The 14387-nt window shown below is 34.3% G+C and overlaps 1 protein-coding gene across 3 annotated transcripts in view; it reads right to left on the reverse strand.

The window, feature by feature from the left end:
* Positions 1-14387, reverse strand: part of GBE1 (1,4-alpha-glucan branching enzyme 1) — a 176927-nt gene that overhangs the window by 51212 nt on the left and 111328 nt on the right. For all 3 annotated transcript variants that reach the window (XM_084284215.1, XM_084284214.1, XM_084284213.1), the window contains exon 12: positions 11041-11212. In XM_084284215.1, coding sequence (XP_084140341.1) covers positions 11041-11212 — 172 coding nt within the window. The remainder of the gene's footprint in view (positions 1-11040; positions 11213-14387) is intronic.

Here is a 14387-nt window from a genome sequence, read left to right on the forward strand (position 1 = left end):
TCCTCAGAAAAGCACCTGCAGGCAGGAATAGAAGTTATGCCAAATAGCACCTCCATCACTTTCTTCTAGATCACCTTTACTTTTTCAGAATAAACGTTTTAGTACTGAGATGTTTGCAAGTATGACATGTATTAAGATAAGAGTTCATATGAGGAAGGCCATCAGGATAAAGAAAATTCAGAAACAAGATGAAGTAGTATTTCACACATACAATTGCTATATATAAAAGTTTTTCAGTAGTGCTTGCTAGAGTATACTTTTCTTTCTCTAAAATAAAAAATATTTAAATATTATTAGAGAAAACATTTTAAAATACATTGAAAAAATAAAAGATTTTTAAAGAATTCTCTCTTCACAAATTGGAAAGAGGACTGCTGAGATGCCTAAGTACAGATAAATAGAACACAGGATAAAAGCACAACAATATGAACGGAAACCTACTGAAAATGGCGTATGCATTTATACAGTTTTGATATCTATAAACATCCAGCATGCCAGCTATGATGAGAGAGGAAGTAATCTATGTTCAGAATTCTGCACTTTTCCTACAAGCAATATTATGTTAAAATCCTCACTTTCTAAGACTGTGACAGCCATTATGAACTAAAATAAATAACCACCCCTCAAAAAACAAACAAACAAAACCAAACATTTGATTCAGGCTGAGGTCTTGTTTGTTTGTTTTGTTTTTAAGAGGTCAGATGCACATATTCCCTGACTCGTAGAGAGAGCACGTGCACAAAGGACACCTATGTAGAAGTCTACAGTAAGGGTGGGTGGGAGGTTCGGGGTGTATTTTTACTTCAGGGTGCATATCAATTAGTAAGAATCACACGACACAATTCTGAAGTTTTTACTTTTCAAATTTAATGAGTATAATTTAAATGGACAGCATGATGATGATTCAACACTCTACACTAACGGATCTATTTTCTTCCTTCCAATTTCCTTTTTTCCACAATAACATTTTGGCACATGGCCATGTCTTCACTGTGAAGACAAAGCTTGTGAGCTTAGGCTGAGCTAAGAGTTGACCTACATGTATAATACAACTATCAAGGTGATCCATGCCATCCTGCAGTATTTGGTATTAACAGTCCAATTAAAAAAATTATAAGCATACGGGAAATGTTTCATAGTCATGGACTCTGAAATCAGGAATGGCTTACAAGACTACCTTTTCAACAGTCTCAAAAAAAATGCTAGTTAAGAAGCTATTCAATTGGAATAACTTGCCTGTCTGACCTTGCCTGTCAGACCTTTGTCTTCCAGCTTGGCAGTTACTTCTACTTAAGATATATAGAATGTAGTCTTTTATATTCAACAAGATAATCCAACTCAAAAGCTAGGTATTGTATTCGCCAAAAACAGCAAAATTCATTTTCTGCTCACCCAAAGACCATTTTATCTTCTTCCTAAGATCCCTTTCTGATTTACTCCACTATAAATTCCTCATCTCCCTTCCTGAGATGTTTACTCAAAGCATCTCTATATTCATACACAAGATTGCCTCACTTATCTCTGAAACTAAACCAAAATAACAAATTTTCAGTGTATTTTCATCATTTCTGGAGCCTATGGAAATCATTTGCCCTAAATTATGTACAAGAACGTACTTTTTAGAGCAGGAAAGATAAAGCAGCTGTCCTGGGTTAACTGAGCCTTTCATCTCGAATGCAGTACCAAGCTGACTGTGTGCTTCCTTCCACCCCTACATTTTCCTGGTTTGCCTTCTACCTTGCACATTCCCTCCTCCCAACACCAGCAGATAGCTGCCTCTCCATGACTACTGCTATATTAAAGCATTTTTCATTAAGTCTCTTGACATATGAAAGGACACCAACGGATTAGAGTGCTTTCAAATTCTCTTTTTGTAAACTTCAACAGGGTTATAATAAATTACAACAGGAATGTACTCCAGATCAAAGTATGAAGACTATGCTTGCAATAATAAATTTTAGTGACACTTAATGCCTGCACAGTTTTAAATTTTAAACTGAGGATCTCAAAAGACATACGAGAGACAGGTCAAAATTTATATGGGATGTTTCACTATGCTTTCCACCACATGATTTACTACATCTTATTAAAATTTGCATAGAAAATACCTTGCCCCTTGATGATCAATGCAAATTCAACTACAATGCTGTTTAAATTCATACTCTAGTAAATTTCTGAGTAAGTGTCAGATTGATGGCCTCAGAAAATTAAGACAATGAGCAGATCTCATCCTAATAGGGCTTGTGAAAACAAATTCTTGAACTCAAAGACATGGGATTTTATTCCAGTGTCACCACCAAAGGTGTTATTCCAGCTTAAACTACCTTGATCTAATGAATTAGTGATGCTACTGAGATGAACTCATTTCAAATTACCACAACCGCACACATTAAAATCCAAATTGGAATGTATGCCTAAGGATATACTAGTACTCAGACTTTACTAATACGAAATGTTATCTGCTCAGTCATGTCTCAAAATAACAATTCCTTTCTACACATACGGTTTAATTTTATTTGTCTATGCATTGCCCTGCACCAGTCTGAGAATGAACAATGCATCACCAAGTGCAGAGTTGCTGATTAACAGATTCTTATGCGTGCTGTTATACCAGCTCACTATAGTTTCATATTGCTAAATTACTTGATTGCAATGTAAAGGCAAATGCATTTTATGCCACCTCTCTCTCTTTAAAAGTCAGCCTGTGAAGTATAATTGGGAAAAAATTTCCTTGCTTTTTGGTAGAATTAATTTCTCTAAACCATGCAGTTCCTGAGTCCTTTCCAGACTGAGTACACACAGACAGCAAAAAATAGAAGTAAAACATCCCTGTTTGTAGTGTGTTTGGAGTTTCAGAAATAACTTAAAGACAAAACTAAAACAAAATATGAGTAGTTACAAATTATCAGCAACAAAATTGTATCAAGTACAATGAGCAGTAGGGAGAGAAGAGCATCTTCAATACGAGAACAGCTCAATACCTTCTTTAGTAGATCCAGTTCCTTTCATAAGGAGAGAATTGTACAAGACAATTCACAACATGTATTCTTTAACGAATGGTCATCCTTACTGATGACATAGATAGTTCATAAACAATCTATTTGTCACTGTTTGGGTTGAGTACTCTTACCCCTTTTCCCTGCTCTTACACAAAATTCTTCCAGTGATGGTCTTAGACAGATTTAGCAGCTCCATTGTGTTTGTTTGTTTGTTTGTTTGTTTTTTAAATCAAGTTGACTGTTTCTACAGACATCTAGCAAGAAACTAGAAAATAAACATAACTCCTATGCTTTGTGACAAAGAAGCTAAAACCTATTAGAAAACTATGTGTTCTGACATGAATTTGTTGAAGAAGGTAACACTGAGGAAAAAAAAAAGCAAGTCTAGTCTCTCAAAAAGAAAGTCTAGTCTCTCAAAAAGATAAACATTCATTTCTGATTCAACTGGGACCTTGATGGCGGATTCCAAACTTACATACAGATCAGCTTAGTTACATGAAAGTCTGAAAATATGTATTTTTTTTTCCCATTTGGTTTTGGTACAGTGTTTTCAGATCAAGAACCAAGAGGGTCAGAAGTTGACAGGTTATCTATGATAAGTATAATCAATCTATCATTCTGAACACAGGCAGTGATGGACTTAACCTTCGCAAGAACATAAAAAACACATAAAAAACCCCAAGAGTGCTCTCTACACAGAAGAGGGAACAAGCTAGATTGTGTGATGATTTTGTTCACAAAGCCTTTTCAGAGAAAAAACAAAGGCATTTTTACATACCTTATATTGAGGCTCTCTCAAAAGCCCTAATTGTTAATAGAAAGTTCATAGAATGAATCTGAATTTTTATAATAATTACAATACATTTTAAAGCACTTCAAGAATACATAAACAGACAACATTCAAAGCGTTTTGCTTGGATCCAAGTTAATTACAGCATAGAAAGGCTGAGAAGAATACACTTAATTGCTTACACAATGAATCATCAAGCAAATATTTGCGTGCATATACACACACACACAATCAATTTTCAATATATTAGAGTTACAAAGAATTATCACACTTCAATACTAACAGGCAATATTTTATCCTCCACAAAATTATAACATTTGTAGATGTTACATCTGAAGTCTAATTAACAGTTTTTCATGTATACTTATGTGCATTAACATGCACAACTCCCTGCAAGTCTGAGATACTTTTATGACAGTTATTTTACTACGGTGGTTACATTCAATAAAAAAGGCAAAAGAATATGAAAGCGAGGTAGATCTGTTGATTTTCAATTTATTTTGAATCAAGAGGAAGAAAATGAAAACTTAAAAGACTATTTAGTGAGAACGTTGTAACCACTAGATTATATTTAACTATTGAGTATTTAATTTCTTTCATAAAAGACAGCAAAGTGAAACAAATCAATGCCATCTATATTTAGTCTAATTATCATTTACAGAAATTTTCCTGAACTTCATAGCTACAAAAGGAGGAAAAAACAATTGTGAGAGGACAAAGGAACAGCTATGTCCTGCAGAATCAAAAAGCCAGAAGATGTAGAAAATGCTTTCGATAACATCACAATTTTATCATAATTTCTGTAAATTATATTTTTTCCATGCTTAACTAGAGAAATTCTTCTGAAAATCACTGCTAAACATGCCAAGTTGTAATATATACAAGCTTATTATTGTGATCATTCTTCAGAACAATAAAGCACTAACAAAGACTTTTGTACAAAGAGATATAGAAGATTTCATGTGACACAATCCATCAAATCAGTAGATCTGGTTACATACACTCACACATGTTGACAGAGATGTTACAAACCTGAACTGCGAGCTGTACAAACTACACAAGATGCAAGGAAACAGATGGAGTCTTAAGAAGAAAGCTTGAGGCATTAGCAGAGGTCACAATACCAGTATTACTGTGATTAAATGGCGGCACTAAGCATAATACAAGAAAATCTATAATTCCCCCAAATAACTTAGGTTAATAAATAAATAAATAAATAAAGTCTCTGTAACAGCAGAGAAAGAAAAAAAAATGGAAAACTATGCATCATTCAAAAAAAAATCCAACCTTATAACCCAATTAGAATGGTTTGATTTACTACATATCCACTCCACTCATAATACTTGAATATCTGATACTATGAAGACCCAAGAGTTAGACACAAACTAAGGAAACATCAGCATTGCTTGACATGTCAGCGTTGCTCTGAAAAAAAAAAAAACACAGAAAAGTCACACAAGACATTGAGAGTCCTCAATTCAAAGGACTCCCTCCTGCCCTGGAAAAATTACACCCAGATCTTAATCCATGAAAAATGTCGGAGCAACTGTTAACTCCTGAGTTCTGAGGATGTTGCTGACTGTGAAGGTTTATTTTTCAAGGCTTCTAACTTGAGAAACCACAGTGTAGACAATAACTAATCACCACATGTATGCAAAAAGCCATTTTATTTCCATATTTAAAAGAGATACACACAGGTATGGAGCTTTCTTCCCTACCCTCTCAAGTAGGAAATGGAATCAATTACCACAACCAATTTCTAGTATTTGGACACACTTTGTGAAGAGAAGTTGGAACGGAAGGGAAAATGGACATGTGCGTATGTGTTTGTGTTACATTCTGAGACAGTCTTCCTCTTTAATTGCTTTTGTACTAATCTCTAAAGCATTTTGAGTGTATGTAGAAGTAAAGCGTATTTTACTGAACTGTAAATGAACAAATATATTAACAATTTGTACATCTAGAAGACCTTCCAGAAGAGACTCAAAGCAATTAAGGAAGCCTATTCTAAAAAACTGGATTCTCCACTTCTACTCCCTAAGTTTTGAGTGGGGGCATATGGTGTACTGTGGAACAACACTGTAGGCAGACAAGAAGTCTATGCCAAATTGTAGGTAAAACCTCAGGTAACACCCTTATTTTGCACCTTGCTTGATCTTAAGGGTCTTTTCCAACTTAGATGATTCTATGATTTTAATTGTTTCTGTCAGACTGCCATGAAATTAAAACACCTGGTAGAACTGGCAACACAGAAAGCACATTTGCCAGGTATGCCAGCTAAGCATACTAAGAAGGATGACTTCAAACTCCCTATCCTTTACTAGCTGAGCATTTTAAGACTGTTCATTAACAGGAGTTGACTGTATGGAGCTAGTTTAACAAGTATTTGCTCTTGCAAGGCTATTTTCTAACTTATGATCAAAAAAAGTCACGATAATCACTGAAACCAAGGCACAACAGCAATAATTGTAAGAAAGTAAACAGAAAAAATAAAATTCAGAGTCACTTGTTTGCAACATCTCTAAGAAAAAGAAAATAACCCCTTTGGTTTAAAATGAATATCCTTGTTCTGAAAACAATTTCTTTTTAACCAGAGTAGATAGCAAGAAAAGTAGTATTTTAGGTTTTGAATCAGAAAAAGATACATTTTGCCTTAAATGACACCCCAATTTATATTGTAGGTTATGTTCTGTTCTTTTTATTTCAAACTTTAACTTAACATTCTTAAAGCAAATTGTATGCACATCTCCCAGACTGAAATTGGTGCAACTGATACAGCTTTTGCACTATTTCTTTCCTTGGTTAACTTTTTTTTTTTTTTTTTTTTGCCTAATAAATGCTTTTTATTATCAAATTCCTTAGCTTACAAAAATCTAAGTTTCTTTCTGCAGAATACTCATTTGGAGGAATAATTGATGCATATCATTTTTTTTAAAGGCCAAAGAGAGAACAAGTCCTCATACCAAACCATTAGAGAAGAAACTGTTTAGAGCATAAAAAAATATAAAAAGAAAAAGAACTCTAAATATAAATAAACTACTGTGTAAGTGAACTGATGAGTGGGAAGAAAAGGAAGCATTTCAGATTGATTTGATATTAGTGAAACAGAGATAAATGTCATCCCAAACAGTAACACCATCATTCAATGATTGTGACTGCAAATTTCTGTAGTTAATGAAAATCATTTCCTTGCTTCTAAGTGAAAAAAAAATGTTGTTTTTCAGGGAGAGAGAGACTTGGTCTCTGGAGCCCTAATTAACAGTTGTTTTACTATAGAAAAGCCACAGAAAACAGTACTAGAGATTCATGTTGGGATTAATCTCAATTTAAATCAATAGATTCAAGTTTAAGCCTATTTTAAATGAAGAAGGAAGCAAGAAAATGATTGTTTGCAAACTGAAAAGCAAGGTTTTAGTGGCATAAAACAGTAAATATTTGTGCTATAATGGATCCCAAGGATCTACAGTGCTATTTAAGGCCCTTTGGGCTAGATCTTACGTCTATTCTAGGCAATAAAGCAGTTACCATTCCTTGCCTAAATTTAGGTAGACACAGATGAACCACAAGATAAGGAGAGAAAATGGAAACAAGCTCAGTGAAGAACTGCATGGCTCTTCAACATGTCCTGCAGGGTTTTCCATAATTGCAGGGTGCAGACAACGAGCAAGAGAATAGGAAAGAAAATTTCAAGGAAATGAACTACTACAGTTGCCTATAGCTTTTCTTCAAGGACAGGATGGAAAATGAAGCAACATACAAACAGAACAGTACAACTAGTATTTATGGGAAATATATGAGAGTTTTTAATGTTGAAGTTAGACATCATCCAGTGGATGACAACAGTGGTTAATTTATTCACAAGGTGTGATCAGAAGATCCCTGTAGTATTTTAGAAGTCTTTTAACTTCTATTAGTCCTTGTTTAGCAATTTAGGAAATAAGCAAACCTTAAGACTTTTTGTTCTTTTGTAGTAGTTGAATTGACAAGAAAGATTCTAGTTTAGTCAGATGTAGGGTATTTATTTTGGTTTTGAATCTTCACATTAGAGTAGGCAAATATCTTTGACTCCAAATATTTTTCCAAGTTTTTCTTCTGTTTTGAACTACATTAATATTATATGCATTTTGTATTTCATTATCATTACAATTACAAACAAAAATACTTGTGTATGAACAGAGGTTTTACCAATATTGCCAATAGAAAAACGACTTCTACTAATACAGGCAGATACTGTGAATGCTTTGGACTTTTTCTTAAAATGTCATTAAATCTCAGACAATCAGATGTGTATTATCTATGTTAACACCTTTATGGAAGCTTGCCGGTGGAGGAGGAAACTGTGACCTTATTAAAGCATAGCACAAAAAGAATTAGTAAGTTTTGTGATTTCCTAAAATGGCATACCATTTTCTGACCAGCACTGGCCAGTCTCAGTACTAAAATCTCCATCAACAACAGGAATTGGGCAGAACAAACTGCAACTATAGTATGATTGCTACTCCCTATGTGCTTTGAAAGAAAAGGATTTAGATACAGCAGAAGTATCAAAACAATTACTATAAAACAATACTATTATTATTAAACAAACTGTCCTTCCAGAGTGTTCATTCCCTAAAGCGGAATGTTAATCACTGTCATGCTCGTTTTCAGTGAAGCGTGTTAAGTTTTTCCTTTCTAGGTTAAGTCTTCCATTCCAGATGGGCAAATGAAACCCTAGAGATTACTTGCAAAAGCTGCACAGAAAACTGAAACAGACAGTAGAAAAGAATATACCAATGATCCGTATTATTAGAAAATTAATGTGCAAAGTTTTACTGTTCAAACTTAAGTTTTCATACGTCACTGCTTGCCTATACTGGGCTGTCAGTGAAAATTTAATGTCCAGAAACATGGAAAATAAGGTTAACTACTTCCAGAACTTTTCCAGTGGTTTCTCATAGATGTCTGTAATAAGGGCACAGAACTATCCTGTGTTAATAGCATCAGGAGAAAGTCACGAGCAGTGATCAGTGGAAGCAAAACTTCTCAGTAACAATCTTTCACATACAGAATGTAAGTGATACTCCAACACTGGGGTAGTCAAATATAATTCTAGATCTTCAAAGAGAAATTCAAGCATATCTTTGAGAGCACACTTTTCCAATTCCATGTGTACCCCTGATACATTATTATTTATTTTTAGGTGTTTCCTTTTCCTTAAGGTAAGCAAAGCATTGAAAAGGCAGCATGTTGCTTTGTCATCTTAGTTTTCAGAAGAAAACACAATAGATTTATTGAAAGACCCAGGGAAGCACAGAGGCACCCAGAGTGCTTTCTCCAGGTGTTCTGAAAAGAGACACCCCCTGCCCCCTTCCTCCTACCTCACTTGAGGCTTCTCTTCCCAACTCTTGTCTTTCTCTCAAAACTGAAATTTAGAAAACTCATTTATCACTGTATTTGCTTAACTAGCATTTTAAGTACACCAGACTGAAAGCATTCTGAACGTAAGTTTTCTACTCCAACATTCATTACAATTTTTTTTCCACCTTTTACATATAGCAAATGATAATGTATTTACTGAAACATTTGCAGTACTCAAGGATACACAATATTAATTGCTCAATCAACCTGCATTGACACACTGAATTTAACATGCCACATTGAATTACTGATCATTTTTCTAACCTTATGAAGTCAATCTGGGACAGAGACATCTGCAGTTTAGTACACATACTTTCTAAACACCTGTTTCCTCAACTACTGTAGTATCACTAATCTGAACAGAACAGCACACATCATAGCTTGTACATTTTGGTGCCTGACTACACAATTCAAATATTTATTTCATTCACTCTTCATTCTTGAGAAAGTATCCTACGTACATGTTATTGGAACCAGTAGCTTCACTAGTATACCATACAATTATATTTTTTATTTTTATTTTTGTAGCGTATTCAAGTTACTTTAGTTCCTTAACAAAAGAAAACCCCCAAACCACAGCCATGGTATGTAAGTTTGAGTGTCCTAATACTGTGAAAGAGAAGACATCAGCACAAACATGTTTAAATCAAATGTCAGCACCACTTGTTATTTCATTTTTTTAAACTTATAAATATATTTTAATACATCTATTTTATAGTATACTATAAACATTCTACTAAGGAAAGCAAGCAGAATATATCCAATGCTCCTCAAACTTCGTAATAAAACATTTAAGAGCAAAAACTGAAGGCATTACTAAGCTAAAAAGTATGTAATTTTCAAGTGTTTCACTGTGTAAAAACTGTCTAAAATAATTGTTTTCAGCATGCTTTCAGCCTTTTTTCCCTTCATGTGACTAACAGAACTGCCATACAAAACTTGCCACACCACATCACAGTAAAAAACAAACAAAAACAAAACAAAACAAACAAAAACCAACAACCACAACAACAATAACAACAAACAATTCTGTAAAGTAATGATTATTTCACAAAGAAATTAAGGAATAAAAATCCAGAAGACAGCATCAAGCTTACATTGCTTTAGCATTGCATGTAAAAATAAGAGCAACATTCAATTTTTAAGACTACCAAATTGAACTGCAGCTTGTTGATCAAATGAGAGCAACTACCGAAGCTTTTGTAGTGCTTAGGAAGCAGTGCAACAGTTATTTTTATTTTTTCTTACAAACAAAAAGTATATCTAGCTTTTACTACTTCCCTTCTTCCACAGCAGGACGTGCTTCCTGTCTCTAAAATTTGTCCTTGCCTGCACCTCATTAAGCTTCTGCTCTTCACTTGGAAGCAATGAAATATAAATCAACTGATTCCAGATTACTTCCCTTCACTAATTATTTGATAATGAGTAATCGAAGTAAGCACAGAGCTATCCTTAGTTATCTCATTGTTACCCTAAAAAGCTTAGGAAGAGAAGAACAGATGAAAGACAAGCTAGCTCTGTAAGACGAGGCTTACCATCTGACAGACTTGTAGAATTACCATTAAAATACTAGTTTAAGTTATAAATCAGAGTAACTTCTGAACACACTTAGCACACTTCCAAACCTTATTTCTGTTACAATTAGGAACCACCCTGATTTTATTTTCTTAGCTTACAGTATATCTTACAGACAGAAAAACAATGTGTATTACCATTTGTACTAAATCTTTACAAAAATATTTATGCTCAAAAATAAATAACATGACTATAAGATGGTGTCATATCTTTTGATTTCACTGCCAAGCCTTCTGTAGATGAGAAAATGAAAGGCATGCTCCTAAGATTACTTACCCATGAAGTTGAGATAGCTGTCTCCTCCAAGTGCATGAGTAATGAGACGAATCATTTTATGAAGCTGTATTCCACGATCAATAACTGGAGTTAGAGGTGAGAGCACACTCATGTTTGTATACATCTCTGCATCCATCAATCGAAATGCCAGTGTCTTATCACCAACAAGTGCCTATAATAGTTTAAAAAAAAATGAAGAAAACCCCTGAGTGTGCTAGTGTACTAGAAGTGTTTCTAACTTTTTTTTTTTTTTTTTTTTTTTTTTTTTTTGAAACAGGTGTTCTGTATTCTAAAGGGAACATTAGAACAAGATGATCCTTAAGGTTCCTTCCAACCTGCGCCATTCAGGAGACTGGCAAGGGGTTAAGGACGTGACTCGGTGTACACAGTCTGGTCCCAGTTCACAAAGTGAACATCCTGCCCCTGCTGATGAGCCTAGCTGCTAATTATTGCAGCGTTGCATTTTTTTTGATGTGTAACCACTTGATTGTGATACGTGATCTCTTGTCAAAAAGAAAAAGTCTGCAAGTTGACACAGAGACATCCCTGAGCTGAGCCCTGCCTGAACACCTGACCCAACTTTGCACTTTTCCTTTGCAATCCTGTGAGTGTACGTATACAGTCAATCAGCTCCTAGCTATCTCACCCTTGCTATGATCTTATATTTCACTTGATGGTATCAAACTGCACAATTACTTCTGAGAACCTTTTTGCCTACATATATTAAATGTAAAATGCTAGTGTACACTCAATAAACCACAAGAGACCTAGCATTTTGGAATTTTTGTAGGGGAAAAAAACAAAAACAAAACAAAACTAAGAAAGCAAACATCTCAAGTAAAGTTCCTACGATGTACAAATAAAGAGCTACTAACAATATTCCTGATTTACAGATGCAGAGTGTGAAACATTCATTTATATGCTATCGAGAATATTACTAGTTTTCTGATTTCACAGAAGGTAGCAAAATAAGCTAGTATTTCTATCAAAAAAAAACAGTAACTGAATTACTAACTTTGTAGTGTTTGCTGGTATTTAAGAATGGAAAAACACCAAACAAATGCTGTTGGTTATTCTAATATTATTAGGATTATTCGAATATATTAGCATACAGGTAGTTGAAAATATTTTGGAGTGTTTGCATGCAAATATATGATTTTTGTTTCATCAGCCTGTCTCTTTATACTCTAATGTGAAAACTCACTACATTACAACTTAGTTGTCTATGTGGAAACAGCTCTAGCTGAAAGGCCCCATCATCCTTCAGTTTTCAGACTAGCAATATAATGGCATAAATAGATAATTCCCTCAAGTTAAAAATAAATTCCTTCAAGCTAAGGAAGAAGTTATTATGCAACAAGGGCAAGACTGCAATGCTAAAAAGTTCTGTATTAAGCAGACCTGTATTTGCATGCCTTTCATTTGGCTCTACTTTTTAATAGTTAATGAGTATTCTTCTATTTCAATAAAAGGATTACTTAACTTCTGTATTCACACAGACACAAGTGCATGAAGTGTATGACATCAGACCAGCAGGCTATCTGGCTTAGTGTACTGTCTCCAAAAGCAGCCAGTAGCTAACAGGCAGCAGAGAGTATGAAGGCAAACAAAACTCTTAACAATACTTCCCCAAAATGTTACCCTAACAATCACAGAAGACAGGTGAAACAGCATGTCTGTATTCAGGAGCCTTCAATCAATCTCCTTTGAAACAAATTCAAACGCTTTAGAAGTCACAAAGTTTGAACAAACACATCATCCTATGACAAGGGGTTACAGAACTTGCTTCATGCCAGAGAGACAGGGGTGGAACAACAACTCTTTACTCAGAATCTGGCATCTGTTAGTTTTAATATCTTCTCTAATCTTCCCATTGGAAATAGGGGTAATTGTTCCCTGTTCCCATTTTCTATGCCAGTCACGACTTTATGAACTGATGTCCTTCCACTTTTAATGATCTCTTTTCTACCCTGAAGCGTCTTAGTCTATTTAGTTTTCTTCCTTTGAAAGCCACTCCATACCTTCTAATTATTCTTACCATCTCTCTCAGCACTTCTTCCAGTTATGCTGGATCTCCCGAGATACAAGACCAAACCTGCCTCCAATATTCATGATGCAAGTAAACCATAAAAGGCTACAGTGGAATACTGATTTTGCTGTCTGCTCCTTTCATAACAATTCCAAGTAATCTATCTGCTTTTTTTGACTGCTATGAGCACTGAGTTGGTATTTTCCATTATCTGCTATAACCATGAGACCTTGTACTTGGATTGTTAGTAGTCTATTCATAACCCATCATTACATATAAAAAATTGGAATTGTTTCAGCCTCTTATGGGCATCACTGAATATTTTTACATTGAATTTTATCCACACTCCCATTTAATTTCTCTATCCTACTTCTCACATGTTATCCTGGTGTCTGACTGCAATCCTCTTTCTAAAAAAAAAATAAAACAATAAAAATCAACTCAAAATAAATTCTTCCCAAACATGAGATTCTAAAACAGAAATATATTGTCATATGAAAAACTATTGATATAATCTAGCATGAAATAAAACAACAACAACAGAAATGTTATACATGTCACACTTTGGGATGAAGGATCACCTTTACTAAAAGCATATAATCAGAAGAATATACGTTTCCAAGTAATACCTGAAGTTCTTAACCAGGACTTGGACTCTGCTCTCACACTTTACGTGAACACTGTATAACAATCTCAGTGATAGGAAGGCAAATAGGTACAGTAAAGAAAGCCGATAAATTATTTTGAAAATATAATATAGCTGTAATTTTAGATACTTCTGTTGATTTACATTATTAAAGGTATTAGAAATGTCCATCTCTTACATAAAGGAACGAGTTGAAAGTAGATTACTTAAGCTTTTTATTAGAAAATGGTTTATTTATTTTTAAGTTTAAAATTTTAAAGTTCTCAACCATCATGTTTTCTGATTCCTCAGGAAAAAAAAAAAAAACAAACTTTGAAAGATTGTGGGAGATGAGTGTTATCCAAACTCATCATTACTTTTTTTGTTTTTCCATATACAGAACCTTTACAATTGCTGTGTTTTGAATCACACTGTTAAAGAACACTCCATTTAGATCTCAGAATAGGATTGGGGTTTGCAATCCTTTCAGAAAGAAAACATTTTCTTGAAGGGAATAAACACATTTCAAACGCTGACTGAGTGAGCAAATTTGCTAAATTGTCATCTTGTTTAACACTCACCATAAACAATGCTTCAGCCTACCTTATGGAAAGTGGATTTTTAGAAAGCATGGATTATATGCCTTCCTATGTCCTATGACAGGCAGGACAAAGAGGAAGCTAGAATTTATTT

This window comes from Netta rufina, assembly GCF_964035555.1.
Source record: "Netta rufina genome assembly, chromosome: 1".
In the NCBI taxonomy this organism is placed as follows: domain Eukaryota; kingdom Metazoa; phylum Chordata; class Aves; order Anseriformes; family Anatidae; genus Netta; species Netta rufina.